The sequence below is a fragment of the Pocillopora damicornis genome, chromosome 12 (genome assembly GCF_964200805.1).
Source record: "Pocillopora damicornis chromosome 12, jaPocDami1.2, whole genome shotgun sequence".
NCBI classification, from domain to species: Eukaryota; Metazoa; Cnidaria; class Anthozoa; order Scleractinia; family Pocilloporidae; genus Pocillopora; species Pocillopora damicornis.
Window position 1 is genome coordinate 12,846,122 of NC_142681.1, and position 16,076 is coordinate 12,862,197.

Consider the following 16,076-nt stretch of genomic DNA (forward strand, 5'->3'; position numbering starts at 1 on the left):
ACCGAGCGGTTAAAGCCGGAAAATGAATTGTTTACCTGCATTTACCGCAAAGGAAAACTACCGAATAATGGAACGAATACTGGGATTCACCGATGCGAAAACGCGCAGAAAACGTCGGATTTTCCGTAGACAAAACACGGGTAAACGATAGTAAATTGCCACGTTTTCCGTAAATTCAACCTTCGTTTTCCGTACGGTGAACGCTTGTTCTTTTGCCGTGGTATTTATGTCAACATTACCTGATTTCTCGAAATTCGGGGAAATTTCGTTTTCCAAGGCTACACGGTCAAAGCCAAACAAGTCGCATTTGAGAATTATGGGCGCACTGTAGTAGAGGGAGGGTCTCAATGGGGTGCCAATTTGTGATTAGGAAAAATGAAAACTGTGATCAAAAGTATTTAACAAAGTCACTGAGAACAATTATCAAATACGATCAAGTAAAGGATCAAAATGGTAAGTTTTTTTCCCCTAACGCGATTCACTATGTACGAGACGTGAACTAATGATTCTCATTTCATAAAATGTTAATACCAATAAGAAATATATCTCCAATCTTGCAGACTACTGCAATCTAGAAGTCGAGCAATCTAGAAGTCGAGCAAGTAAAGTTAGCAAGTGATTCATTACATTGCAATTGGACTAAACTTTCTAGTTTTAAATTTGGTGCCTTTCAAAACCAAAAAAAATGGATTATGATCGTTTCACAGGAAACGGTCTCCGTGGAAAAGTGCAGAACAAGTAAGAACCAGATCAGTGCTGGTAATTACCTCCACACTACTGTAGTTATTCGGTTATAAGGCGCACTTGGCTATAAGACGCACCCCCAATTCGCGATCGGCAACTTCATCACTGCATGTTTTCAAACTGAAAATATTGCTAAAAATTCTCGGTTATAAGGTGCATCGTTGTTTGGGAAGTAAAGATCGGTCAAGTTCATTGTAAATTCTTTCATAAACTTACAAAAAAGCGAAAAGGTCGCGTATTGATTTTATTTTACCGTTAATTAATAAAAGCAGAATTGTCGCACACGCGACCACGCTCACAAACAAAAGCCTTGATTAAACAAAAGCAAAATGTCGCACATTTAATCCCAGTGATAAACAAAAGGCAAAAAAAATGACACACATTTAATGACAACCTATCGGCACGACTCCTTACAAAAGGCTTGAAAATACCAAAATTAAACCCGATTGTGGTTTGTTTAATACTTAAACTACTGTCTTAAACTACTGTCTACTACTTTACTGAATGCGTTTTACTCAAAAGGCTTAAGTAGGTCAACATTGTTTCGTGCTTATTATATCAGAATATAATTTTTGCGTGAAAAACAACAAATTTTTGAGTACATAACCATTACCTCCTCCTGAGAATATTAGTAAAGAAAGCACCAAAAATTGGAATAAATCTCCCCTAACCTGGGATAGCTCTTTTTTTTTATGTCGATGAAGTACCGGATAGAGTATTTTCTCTACTTATTTCTAATAATTTATCCATCTAAAAGTCTTTTAACTCCGTTCCCTTCGAGTACTTGTCATTATTTACTCTATCGGGGTCTTTTTTCCTGCAAGAAAAAAATTGAAATAAAAAATTGGTCAATTAACATATAAAGCAAACACAATTACACCAAGCAACAACATATATAAATAATTGGCTATTACTTGTATCTCATTGGTAGAGAGGATCCCCATCCAGTCAACGACCAGTAAGTCTTATTTATGAAATACCTGTTCTCACGGAGTCTTACCTCTGCTTGTCAAACTCGAGTCTCACATCATCTCCAATCAGCGTAAACGAAGCCCACTCAGAAATTTGGTTCAAGCCGTTTTTTCTCATCCACTTCATGGCCTGATGAAGGGATTCACTGGCACTTTCTCCTTCAATGAGGTGTTCGTAGAACCGACTCATCAGCTTCTCTGTTGCTGAGTCTGGAATGGCCCACAGCGCAACCAATACCGAGCGAGCACCAGATCCTAAGAACGCACGGGCAATTCCTATAACTCCTTCGGCTCTTATCTCTCCACTTCCACTGTGACAGCAGCTAAGTACCACCAGTTTAGCTCTGACTTTCACTCGTGAGACATCAGCCATCGTCAACATGTAAGCTTCCTTCGGTGGGATAGCGTTTTGACTGTTGGGAGTAGGAATGGGAGAGAGTGCAATTTCTCCTCTCTCCGCGTTACCATGGGCAGCAAAATGTATCAAGCTCACTGAACTTATCCGCTCAAGTACCGCCCGCTTCGTTGCTTTCTCTTCAACTAGAGGCGGAACACCCACCAGTCGTCCGACCATCTCTGCTTCCTTTCTTGCAGATGGCAATGGTTGCAGCCAATTAACCTTGGGATTGCCTATTACTAAGGCACCAGAGTTGCTGTGATAGTCCTCTGGACTATCTTGAATGTTCTTGAGTGTTGTCAACGAAGGAATGATACGGATCTTATGAGTCTCTGACAAGTATTCGGCTCCTTCCCTTTCACTCAGGGCAGCAAAGGGAACTTTGTACAACCTGCGGTCAGGAACAATAATGACTTCAGGCTCATCAAGCAAATCATAAACGGGGGCAATGAACACTTTGTAACACAAATATAGACTTGAAATCACTTTCTCGTCCTTGTCCTCGTTCTCCTCCACGAGTCGCAATCTTGCTGAGCTCTTTTGCGCGGGGGAAAGAGGTTGCAATTTAATCGTATTTAAAGACCGATCTTCACAATCTTTAGCGGGCAAAATACCAAGACTCCGGAAATTATCATTCAAAAATTGACTCAAAGACAAATCTTTGGGCAACCCAGCCTGAACTAGATTCTCCCCTGGTGATACTCTTCTATAGTGAAGGACTCCACTTGATTTTAAGATCCACAAATGCAGACGATTCTTAAAATAAGAAATGTATAGACAAGTGCAGTTATTTTTCTTTCTTAAAATGTTCTCAATGCCAAACCAAGATTGTGGATTAGCAGAGATGTGCGTTTCAACCGAGTACTTCTCTGCCATTAAGTCTGATAGGCCTCTAGCTCGACCCAACTCCTCAACATAAAGAGCATCACGAGCTTTTCCGGTGTCACAAAACAAAGTACAAAGCACCTTGTAGGGAAATATTCCTCTGTGCTCCAGAAATGATGTTTTGAACTGATCATTGGCGCCCAAGAAATATCTTAGCTCCTCATACTTTTCAATGCACAGATGAAGACACGACAGGGAGTCTTTGATTTTATATTGACATAAATACAAAGCGGCGTAACCTAGAAGGATCTCGAACTCAATTCTTCCATCTCCAATATCTCTGGATATGAATAAAGCTTTCTCCAAGCATACTTCCGAAGCTTCAAAATCACCAACAGTACTTAACACAATTCCAAGGTGTCCAAGAGCTGCTGCTTCCTCTCTTCTGTCGCCAATTTCAGCTTTGATGACAAGCGCTTTTTGGAGATACTCTTTAGCCTTGTCGTATTGGCCAACGGACCGAAACACAGCACCTAGGTTTCCATAACATGTTGCCTCTCCTTCTCTGTCGCCAATTTCAGTTGTGATGACAAGCGCTTTTTGGAGATACTCTTCAGCCTTGTCATATTGGCCAAGCGACGTAAACACAGCACCTAGGTTTCCATAACATGATGCTTCCCCTCTTCTATCGCCAATTTCAGTTGTGATGACAAGTGCTTTTTGGTGATACTCTTCAGCCTTGTCGTTTTGGCCAAGCGACTCAAACACAGTACCTAGGTTTCCATAACATGATGCTTCCCCTCTTCTGTCGCCAATTTCATTTCTGATGACAAGCGCTTTTTGGAGATACTCTTCAGCCTTGTCGTATTGGCCAACGGACCGAAACACAGCACCTAGGTTTCCATAACATGTTGCTTCCACTCTTCTGTCGCCGATTTCAGTTGTGATGACAAGCGCTTTTTGGAGATACTCTTCAGCCCTGTCGTATTGGCAAAGCGACGTAAACACAGTACCTAGGTTTACATAACATGATGCTTCCCCTTCTCTGTCGCCAATTTCAGCTGCGATGACAAGCGCTTTTTGGAGATACTCTTCAGCCTTGTCGTATTGGCCAAGCGACGTAAACACAGTACCTAGGTTTCCGTAGTCAGTTGCCTCTCCTCCTCTGTCGCCAATTTCAGTTCTGATGACAAGCGCTTTTTGGTGATACTCTTCAGCCTTGTCGTATTGCCCAAGCGAATTAAACACAGTACCTAGGTTTCCGTAGTCAGTTGCCTCTCCTCCTCTGTCGCCAATTTCAGTTCTGATGACAAGCGCTTTTTGGAGATACTCTTCAGCCTTGTCGTATTGGCCAACGGACCGAAACACAGCACCTAGGTTTCCATAACATGTTGCTTCCACTCTTCTGTCGCCGATTTCAGTTGTGATGACAAGCGCTTTTTGGAGATACTCTTCAGCCCTGTCGTATTGGCAAAGCGACGTAAACACAGTACCTAGGTTTACATAACATGATGCTTCCCCTTCTCTGTCGCCAATTTCAGCTGCGATGACAAGCGCTTTTTGGAGATACTCTTCAGCCTTGTCGTATTGGCCAAGCGACGTAAACACAGTACCTAGGTTTCCGTAGTCAGTTGCCTCTCCTCCTCTGTCGCCAATTTCAGTTCTGATGACAAGCGCTTTTTGGTGATACTCTTCAGCCTTGTCGTATTGCCCAAGCGAATTAAACACAGTACCTAGGTTTCCGTAGTCAGTTGCCTCTCCTCCTCTGTCGCCAATTTCAGTTGTGATGACAAGCGCTTTTTGGAGATACTCTTCAGCCTTGTCGTATTGGCCAAGCGACGTAAACACAGTACCTAGGCTTCCATAACATGATGCTTCCCCTCCTCTGTCGCCAATTTCAGTTTTGATGACAAGCGCTTTTTGGTGATACTCTTCAGCCTTGTCGTATTGCCCAAGCGAATTAAACACAGTACCTAGGTTTCCGTAGTCAGTTGCCTCTCCTCCTCTGTCGCCAATTTCAGTTCTGATGACAAGCGCTTTTTGGAGATACTCTTCAGCCTTGTCGTATTGGCCAAGCGACGTAAACACAGTACCTAGGCCTCCATAACATGATGCTTCCCCTCCTCTGTCGCCAATTTCAGTTGTGATGACAAGCGCTTTTTGGAGATACTCTTCAGCCTTGTCGTATTGGCCAAGCGACGTAAACACAGGTCCTAGCTTTTCATAACATGATGCTTCCCCTCCTCTGTCGCCAATTTCAGTTGTGATGACAAGCGCTTTTTGGAGATACTCTTCAGCCTTGTCGTATTGGCCAACGGACCGAAACACAGCACCTAGGTTTCCATAACATGTTGCTTCCACTCGCCAATTTCAGTTGTGATGACAAGCGCTTTTTGGAGATACTCTTCAGCCTTGTCGTATTGGCCAAGCGACGTAAACACAGCACCTAGGTTTCCATAACATGATGCTTCCCCTCCTCTGTCGCCAATTTCAGTTGTGATGACAAGCGCTTTTTGGAGATACTCTTCAGCCTTGTCGTATTGGCCAACGGACTGAAACACAGCACCTAGGTTTCCATAACATGATGCTTCCCCTCCTCTGTCGCCAATTTTGGTTGTTATGGCAAAGGCCCTCTCAAAATATTCCTTTGCTTTTAGGCTTTCGCCAAGTTTATAAAGCATAAATCCATACCCTGTGTATAAGTAAAACAGTTTCCTTCCGTATCTTTCCGCACTTATGTAGTCAGAGATATGACGATAAGCGCTGAAAAGAACGATATAGATGTCGCTGTAAAATTGTAGCAGTGCTGAATCAAATTGGTCTTTGCTGTTTTGATCGGTGCCATTTAGCAAAATCAAACATTCGCTGCATATCTCAATGGCTTTCTGAATGCGATCTGAGTTGAGCAAGAACAGGGCAACAAATAAGGCGATGCTCATGAAAGGTGTCATGGCTTCTGCTGTTAGGTTTCCATTGCAATCCTCAGCTGTTAACAGGGAAACATTATTTTTAGTAACAATACTAAATGGTCGGTAGTCTTCATTAATAACGAGTCACTTCAAACAGGAACACACATGTTAAGTTACAAAAACGGGCTGGGTCGATTACACCCGGAAACTATTTGTAACAAGCTGAAGGTGTTAGAATTTACAATATCCACTTAAAAACAAACAAAAAAAAAAGTGAAGAAGTCGGTTGGTCACCTTTCATTTTCCTCAATTTGGGATTTTTGCAGAACATTACATGACTTTAAAGTCATTGGACAAAGATAAAAAAAACTGACAGACTTTATCTTAACTTTTGCAATTAGAACTTTCCACATGTATAGTTTCTATAAACAACGGGGTAAGTTTTTGAAGAAACGTTGGTGGGTTATTAAAAAACTATTTGGCTTTACCAACTGAGTTGACAATGTAAATTGGCCATGATAATGAATTTCAGCCGTCGTTTACTTCCGTTTGAAAAATGTCATTAACCAAGTTCACTGTGCATTTGTCATGGAAGAAGCAAGTCCCATACATGAAATTTCAATTCCAATATTGGAACTGACAGTCAGTGTTATCTGCGTAAGGCTCTCCAGAATTATTGGAGAAGAATTGGAAATGACAGCAGACCAAGTTTACTACTGAACTGACTCAGCTTCCGTGTTGAAGTACATCAACTTTGTTAACTCGCAGGTAAGCGAACCGTAGAAACTAGACTTAATTCACTGGGTCACTGTCGTAAATAGTAGCGGAGCTCGCAGAGCGCAGCCCCAAAATTATGCAAAATAGTAGTAGCCCATCAAGCCGAAAAAATTTGGATGTACGACCGTACAAGGTGCTTCTTTTAACATGCGTGGTCAACTGTACCGCGGGCACGCCAACGCCACGGCTTTATTTTTGAGGCATTATTCGCTTTGATTAAAAGCAAACAAAAACGACAAGAATAAAATGCAAATTCAGCTAATGAAAAATCCATGGAAATCAAAAGAAATCAGAAAGGAATCAGAAAGGAATCAGAAAGGAATAGTCTACAATATAAGTTCTAGTTTCCCCATTCTTAGTTTATTGATTTTATTAAACCGGCTGTCAAAACGTATGTGCAATGCAGACCCTAAGAATCACTGTATTTTATTTCTTATTCATGAATAATACAAGAATGATTAATGAGAAAATTGCTCTAGTTTTCTCGAGAACTATTCGACAGTTTAAATAATGTACCGTCCAAAATGTTTGTACTGGAAATTCCTTCGATCGATTTTGTTGAAACACCGTTCTTTTGGTTCATTACCGAGATGATCACAGTTGTAAGTTATTGACATTCGGCAATATGGCAACGTTTGCAAAGATTGTTCATTTTAAAAGCAATGAGCGCATTTATCAGACGAATGTCCCTAAAAACGAAGCCCTAACGTCGATTGCATTTACCTTTCCAAGGTGATGTCACTAAACTTCTGATAAAAAGAAAAGCCCGCAAGATTTGGCCGAATTACCCTTAATCTACCCCCTTACAGTTATGTTGGTGTTAATGTCTATTTGGTCACCGGAAATTCATTGTAAAGGACAATAAAATTTCTATTAGTTCAGCCAATTCCTTGAGCACGCATATCGTCAAGTGATGTTCATTATGTTATTTCATAATTTTTCTTCCTGTGACAACTCGTTCTCCATAATATTCAGTAGAGTAGCTGCGCTACACACGGTATTTCGGTTTTGTACGTCAACTTTTATCACACACGATGTAATTGAACGTGGAAAATGAAAGGCGTTATTCTTTTTTTAATAGGAAATGTCAGGCTTCAGTGTTTACCCCTTTGAAAGGTTTGATTTTCATCACAAGATCGATTCTAAGTTTCTTTTTTAACGCTAAGCTATCTTTGTGTGATAATGGACTCATTATGAACTTTTCATTTTCTAGCGGGTGTGATTTGCATGATCAAAGCCAAAAATACTAAAAAAAAATAGTTACTGTATTTTGGTTTGGCACGTCACACTTTCTAACTAATGATGGATTTGAGCATCCAAAAATGACACATCTTAATTTGTTTATCCGAAAACGTCAGGCTTCAGTGTTCATCCCTTTTAGTTCGTTAGGATTTGCATCACGAGATCGATAAGATTGAGCGACAACGAAAGCTAGCTTCTGTCTTTAAACAGTAAGCTATCTGTGCGTGAAAACTGATCCATTGTACACATGAACTTTTCATTTTCTTGCGGGTGTGATTTACATGATCGAAGACAAAAATAGTAACTGATATAATAGATAAAAAAAAAAAAAAAAAGAAAACGGACGGAGTGGATCGGTAATTTGCTCGAACATAACCACATCACTGGTCTTACCTTTAAAAGCGTTAATCCAATGACTGAAATATGGCAACAAGTAAATGAGGAGGTAGCTTGATTTTCAGTAATAATCAATAGTTATACTTAATAGTTATTCATATTTCTTTTGAGAAGGAGAGAGAGGTGGGGGAAATGGACTTCACTACAGTTACGTTGTAAGATCCGTGCATCCGGAAGGGACTTTCCTGAAAACTCCCAACGGCAATTCGCGCTGTTCAACCTTTTTGTTTCCTCTTTTCCTCAGACAATCGCAAAAAACTTGCAACCAGAGGGCATTAACACCAAGCGATGATTTGAATGATAAAAATTATATATGGCTTAGGTTCTTCCTTGTCTTTGAAAAATAACAAACAATTGACAAGTTTGCATCCCGTTTAATTTAGTATTGATGTCAACTTTACCTGATTTTTGGAAATTAGTGGAAATTTCATTTTCCAAGGCTACACGGCCAAAGCGAAACAAGTCGCATTTGAGAATTATGGGCTCACTGTAATAAAAGGAGGGTTTCAATGGGGTGATGGCTTTTACGGCTAACGGTTAAAATTTTGGCCATTTTACGAGTAACGGTTAACATCATTCCATAAGTTGTTGCCAGAAATGTTTAACAGCTCATTCCATGATTTGCTACCATAAATTTTTTTTGGGGTTTAATTTTTTTTACGAATAAAGGTTAAAATTTGACAATTTGTACGCGTAATGGTTAGATTTTTTGTGGCCGTTTCATGGCTATCGGTTAACCCCATTGAGACCCTCTAGAAGTATATGACGTCTTAGATCAGTGGTAAATAACTGACAATAAAAAGGTTCTTACCGTAATTTTTTGCCTTCGTATGCAACTGACACTATAGATACTTCAAAGATTATGTTCTATTTATTAGAATCTGAGGCGTTTGGAACATTTTTTAAACGGGAGAGGTGGAGGTTTTAGCCGCGTCAAATTTTAATTTGAGGGCATACCGGCCAGAATGTTTCATTAGCATGAATTGTGGGATGAGGGAGGGTGGGGGGGGGGGGGGGAATCTCCCAATGAACCCCTTGGATGCCCCCTCTAAGTATCAAGAGGGTCGCAAAGGGGTGTTGGTATGGCTCTTACGGCTAATGGTTAATATCTTTCCATTGTTGTCGCCAGGATTGTTTTTTACGGTTAAGGTGGTACGATACAAAAAAAAACGCAATTTTTGTTGAAAATGAGTCCATTTTTTTCTCATTTGATTTCACCTCTAAAGGCTTTTGTTTAATCGTCCCAAATGTCTTTTTGCGAATAATTTGTAATAAAATAGTAATAAAATGCAATTTCTAAGGCACTGTTGTTCCGTTGCCATGGAAACGTATTTTTAAATGCGTCCTTTTAGGGCCTGAAAGTGCGATTTCCACCCAGGCCAAAGCAAACTGATTGCATCTTGAGTAATCTATTGGGAGACTGGGGCCTAACAATGACTTTCAGCCTCGTTTTGATATGTTTCGGTGAACGGCCGTTATTATCAATCATTTAGTTTGGAATTTTCGCAAGTGAGAGAGCTTCAATCATCAAAATGGCGAAATTTTTGTCTCAGAGACGTAAGAAGCGTAAATTTTATTGAAATCGCTTTACAAATAGTTCAAGAATTAACGAAGAAGAGTCGATTGCTGTCGAAAGCACTTCGAGTGGGATACGTGAATCCACAGATGGCATTTCACATGATCAAAGCGAAGCGAAGGAATCTTCGGCTTCGTATCGAAAGCTTCAATCAACTATATCAAAGGTCTGTTGAGCTGCACAATCTCAGGTACACTGAATTTTATGGGGATGGGGACAGCAAGAGTTTTTCCAGGATAAAGAATATTTATCAAGATGCTGGAATTTTAGTGGAAAAGAAAGAATGCATCAGTCACGTGCAGAAGAGGATTGGAACTGCACTTCGCAAATTAAAGCGTGACAATCCAGGCCTTGGAGGCAAAGGGAAACTCACAGACAATCTAATTGATAAACTGCAGAACTATTATGGCATTGCCACAAGGTCCAATGTTGGAAATTTGGCTGGAGTGAAGAAAGCTATCCATGCTAGCCTCATGCATTGTGCCTCAAGTGAGGCATGCCCACTTCATGACCTCTGCCCAACAGGTAATGCAAGTTGGTGCAAGTATCAAAAGGACAAAGCCAACCATAAAAATCTCTTTAAGCATGGACCTGGCCTTTCTTTACCTGTTATTGCCAAGCTAAAGCCAGAATATATTCGACTTAGTGAGAACAACTTGCTGCTGAAGTGCTTACATGGCAAGATGCTTACATGGCAAAGGATTCCAAAAGAAATTTATGTTGGAAGAGAGACATTGGAATTAGGACTTTATGATGCTGTTTCTTATTTTAATATTGGTTCAATTAGTATAATTAAGCTTTTCCAAGCCCTTGGTATTCCTCCTGGCAAATATACCAAGGATGGGTTTCAGACTCCAAGACCAGCTTAGAGTTAATATTGCACAACATAAAAGCAAAGCTACTATCAAGAAGGGATACAAAGTGATTAGGGGCCTTAAAAAACGAAAAGATGATCATAATAAGCAAACTGAAGGTGTCAGCTATGGCCTTGGTCAGTTTTGAACAGTTTAATTCATGGAAACTGTGTTTAAGTCTTGAAAAAATCAGTTTAGAAACTTTAAACCAGTTTTCTCTCAATTTTGAATTTTGTGAAACTACCGACACTCTAACAAAGATAACTTTCCAGGGTTTTATTCAATTCTTCTCATTTTTGGAGTGAGAGATCTCTGTATATTTTTGCATGCAATGAACTAGAAACATGTACTTAGGTGCATCTTTTGTTGTTAAATGACCAAAATGAGATTGCTTATCTCATCAATTCCTGAAAGTTGTTGTGTTTTCTTTAATATTTTCCATTCTATATGACTGAGAGGTGTTTTGGTAGTTCATTGCATGCAGGTGCATGTGAAGATCATTGTCTAAAAATTTTGTGAATTTTTAATCTAATGTTTAAGAGATATGACTGTTCTTGTTCGGGTGCCTACTGGGAGGCATCATTTGCTAATTCTCAGCAGCAATAATAAAATATCAAGTCAAAAACTGCAAAAATATAGTTGTCTCCATGTGTCATTTCAGGTGACATAGATAACTTTTTGTAAAACAACATATGAAAAAATGTTGATTTTTTGAGGGTTGTACCACCTTAACTCTTTTGCCAATAACGGTTAAAATTTGTCAATTTTTACGCCTAACGGCTAATTTTTTTGGCCGTTTTACGGCTCACGGTTAACCTATATTAAGACCTTAAGACCGTCTATCAACACTGTTACTGCCAATTTGTGATTAGGAAAAATAAAAACTGTGATCAAAAGTATTTAACAAAATTACTGAGAATAGGAACTGATCAATTTTCAAATACGATCGAGAAAAAGATCAAAATGGTATGTTTTTTTTCCTAAAGTGATTCATTATGTACAAGACGTGAACTAATGATTCTCATTTCTCGAAATGTTAATACAAATTAGAAATATATCTCTAATCTTGCAGAAGATAGCGAGAGTATAACTCCCCAGTTTTCATGCGACTTTCGAAAACTCAAAACGGAATTCGAACACTAATGGAGAATTAATGAGAGGGGGATCTGGAGGGCGAATCAACATTTACTCAGAAGATTTAAGTGTTCCATCTCAAACGAATGAATTTCGGTTTCGTACGTCACACTTTTACAACCAATGATGGAATTGATCCATTTCGAAAATTGAAATTTTGTTATAAGAACCAAAGCTTCTTTCTCGAAACGGTGAGCTATCTGTGAGCGATAATCAACTTTTCATGAACTGATATGGAAAACCGATCAGCAGTTTGCTCCGCAATGAAGCTATTTCGGTTTTGCACGTCACACTTTTACAACTTCAAATCGACCATATTTCGTTCCCCATACAATTCTCTATGACGTGTTCAACTCTTGTGAGTTAACACCGAGTTACACAACGCGTGACGCTTTCATGAATTAATCGTTTGCTTTTTCTCGAGATGTGAGCTTGGGCCGCCTCTGCTAACATCAGTAAAAGACATTCTACATGACAAATATGTCTTAATATAAGATTGATTTTAGTTTTTGATCACGTGATTATGGAAACCATCAGTTTCTCAAACTAAACAATGTTGAACAATCTTAGTTACAATATGGTTGAAATATTATATATATAACCTTAACCCTTCAACTCCCAAGATCTGATTGTTAATTCTCCCCTTCAGCTTTTACACAATTCTTGGCAAATAAGTTAGAGTAATTTGGTACTAGATCAAGATAACAACTTCTACCCGATAAGTTTGGGTATTCTCATTTGCCCTTTGCTGGATAATCTATGGATATTATATGGGGATATTTCATGTTAATCACTTCTGGGAGTTACAGGGTTAACTATTCTAAGAAAGTCATTTAACGGTGGTGACATGAAGCATCCGATCAACACAAATGTACGTCTATACTATGTATGCAGCAACATTGAATTTTAGAAAGTCCTAGTTTCTCTCAGAAAATAAAAACATCTCTCTTCGTGAGCGCGCAGCGTCATGACTTATCTTCTTATGCGAGACTCTAGCGCTTAAACAGACAAAAAAAGGGATTACGGCGTTTAGAAAAATATGTACCGTAGAACCAGCCGCTAGACGACCTTGTGCTCGTATGCCCGTCTATCCTCTGTTTATAACATGTTCAACTTTGGTAAGTTAACACCGAGTCACACTGAGTGGATTGATTTTAGTTTTTGATCACGCGATTATGGAAACCATTGGTTTCTCAAACTAAACAATGCTGAACAATCTTAGTTATAATAAGGTTGAAATATATTGTATGAAACCATTACGGTTTGAAGAAAGCAATTTTACGGTAAGGATATGAAGCATCCGTTCAACGCAAAAGTAAGTTTATACTATGTATGCAATAACAGTGAATTTAAGAAAGTATTAGTTTCTCTAAGAAAATTAAAACATCTCTCTTCATGAGCGCGCAGCATCATAATTTATCTTCTTATGCGAAACTCTGGCGCTTAAACAGACAAATAAAAAAAAAAAAAAAAGATTACGGCGTTTAGAAAAATGTGTACCGCAGAACCCGCCACTAGTATCTAAAAATTTTAGTGAATGGTGTCTCGACCATGAAACGTTTGTGGTCAAGTAGAAAACGGAAATTCAATTGGAGTCTACCGCAATCGCTGAGTCGATCGTTTAACCCTCCTAAAAAGTGTCAAGTTAATAGCTAGTGCAGATCGTACCCACCGGAAAACCACGTAATGAAGCACTACGAATTTCCTATATCAGCGTGGGACAGTCCAGTTTTATGATCATCAATTTCTCAAATTGAACGATACTTAATAACCTTATTTTAGTTAATGAGGATAAATTATACGGTATAAAGCCACAAAGATTAGAAAAAGTCGCCGTAAAACCAATTATTTCGCCGTGGTGACGATTCAATCGCGCCATCAACCGCTTTAACGAAGGGCTAACGCTCGAAACGCGACATATTGCAAACAGAAAGATCAAAAAAGTAGGTACTGGGCTTTGCCATAAGAGCCATACCTCTATACAGTTACTAAATAACTAAAGCTGATAAAAACCGAGTGACTAGGAAAGATTTTCAATCGCACTTACCAATATGTTGACAGTGGAGCTGATGCTTTCTAAATGAAACAACAAAAATAACGAATTACTTTTCCCAAACTTCCGAACTTCCGCTGTCACAGTGTTTTAGGTATCCAGATCACGTGTGTTTAGGTTATTCCCTTCCCCCCTCTGGACTAATCGAAATAAAAAAGAAAAATTTTAAATTGCAAATTTTTTGTGTGCCTCTATGCCCGTCTATCGCGTCCCATTTAGGTTGAAATTTTCAACAGTTGGTGGTCATATGATAAAATGCCTATTGACCGAATTTGGTGGGACCAGCGGGGAAAATATTTAGTTCGGGGTCATGAAGAAAGCACCTCGCTGCGCTCGATCCGTAGGTCATGACCCCGAGCCAAATATTTTTCCTTCCGACCCTACCACTCAAACAATAAGTACACAGTATTTCGATTTTGTACGTCACACTTTTTATCAGTCATGATGTAATTGAACATGAAAAATGAAAAGTGTTAGTCTTTTTTTTTAATAAGGAATGTCAGGCTTTAGTGATTGCTCCTTTGAAAGGTTTGATTCTCATCACAAGATCGATCACAGTACAACCTAAGTCTCTTTTTTTTAACGCTGAGCTATCTTTGCGTGATAATGGACCCATTGTCTTCTTGAACTTTTCATTTTCTAGCGGGTGTGATTTGCATGATCGAAGACAAAACTACTAAAAAAACCGAGTGACTGTATTTCGGTTTGGCACGTCGCACTTCGTAACTAATGATGGTTGGAAAATAATTGAGATAGTTCGCACGCTCTCATACGTCAACTAGTTAGTTTAGATGAGAATATGTAAACACGGCTTGTTCGGATGTCACACTTTTAATATTTGCCGGCGCAATTTGAAAACATTTCAAACTCAAAGTTTTCCCAAATACTCACAAAGTAATTTCAAGTATAAGTGATAAATATCGGAATTGGAGAAAAATGTACCAATTTTTGATCTGGGGTTTGGCTTCTATCCCCTCCCCAGTGAGGAACAAGAAGGAGGAAAAAGAGCGTTGCGTTGTTGATGCTTCAATACGATTAGTTTGATGACTATGAAAAGATAAAACATATTTTTACTTTCAAACCTGGTATTTCTTATGGAATTGTCGTTTTATTCCTTTAATAAAAAGTTTCAATTATCAATCCAAGTTTTACTTATCTGTTCTTTCCAGGAAATTCAGAGAATTGTTGTCTAAGAAATTACCACACTTGACAGAGGACTTGGACTGAGTCAGACTAACGCATTAGTAACTTCAAAGCTTCAACTTCCCCCCACCCCTGCACATATGACATTTTAAAGATTTGTTTGTTCAAATTATTGCCCCCCTCCACCGGACCAAAACTGTGTGCAGATGGCCCGCTCAGTTGTTTTTTTTTTTTTTTTTGCAAAAGGGAAATTCAGCAATTGTGACTTTGTACACATTGGGGAAGCTTTAACACCTAGACGTTATGGAGCTTTTCTTCTGAGCCATTTGCTTAGCAAAGTGAACTACTTGCCTAAAGCACCTCCGTATTTTAAGATTTAACACTTGTAGTCTCCTTGAAAGACTTGGCACTTCCGATTCAAATCCTCTACCCCCTGGGTACAGATGACGGTCAAATGCCCGTGGGTTGTCCAGGGAAGGGGGCATTGAAGCTTCCGATTGATAAGTGTATAATGGACACTAAAAAATTTTTCACAAACACTCTTACCATTTTCACATCTTTAAGTCATGGTTCGGACCCTTGGGTTTGGGTGCTGGAGGTGAAATCTGGTATTCTTGGATCCAAGCCGTCCATCCTAACACCATATTTGGTTCCTCGTTTGTTTACAATGGCAATAAAATCTCACTGGGGGAGTGGTCAATTAAACTATTACTATCATCATTTTCACCTTAAAATCAAGAGCTTCTGTTGCACCGTTTTGACATCTGTTTTGTACCATGAAATGCTGCTTTCACAAGTGAAAGAAAACTAAGTTAGAAACTACACTATTGTATCTTTGAATGCGCGTGGCCTTCTCGTGAGGCGTGGACTTCTCGCGAAACATGGAACCCGAAAGTTGTTTGAAAGGGTTCATACTTGAGACGGTCACCATCGAAAACAAAGACTTGAGATTAAGTAAGAGAACTCTTTTTTGCTGTATGGCAAGCATTTCAACAATTTTGTTGAGCTGCTGATGAAGTTGAAGCATTTTGTGGGAGGCTTTTTTCCTGGGTGAG

At 39.2% G+C, this 16,076-nt stretch overlaps 1 protein-coding gene across 1 annotated transcript; it reads right to left on the reverse strand.

Annotated features, from left to right (window-relative positions):
• Positions 1-1,058: 1,058 nt before the first annotated feature.
• LOC149036545 (uncharacterized) lies at positions 1,059-14,290 on the reverse strand. Its single transcript, XM_089189447.1, has 4 exons — positions 13,873-14,290; positions 5,384-5,923; positions 1,745-5,270; positions 1,059-1,561 (listed from the first exon to the last, which is right to left on the reverse strand). The coding sequence occupies exons 2-4, from the start codon at positions 5,886-5,888 to the stop codon at positions 1,495-1,497; spliced, it is 4,098 nt and encodes a 1,365-aa protein (XP_089045573.1). The 5' UTR covers positions 5,889-5,923; positions 13,873-14,290; the 3' UTR covers positions 1,059-1,494.
• Positions 14,291-16,076: the final 1,786 nt, after the last annotated feature.

Bases quoted from the DNA above. Each gene is read 5' to 3' on its own strand.
- LOC149036545 (XM_089189447.1), bottom strand. From the start codon at position 5,888: ATGACACCTTTCATGAGCATCGCCTTATTTGTTGCCCTGTTCTTGCTC. The intron at 5,271-5,383 runs GTGCTGTGTTTA...ATGGAAACCTAG, and splicing joins ATCATGTTATGGAAACCTAG to GTGCTGTGTTTCGGTCCGTT. The intron at 1,562-1,744 runs GTAAGACTCCGT...TTTTTCTTGCAG, and splicing joins CTCGAGTTTGACAAGCAGAG to GAAAAAAGACCCCGATAGAG.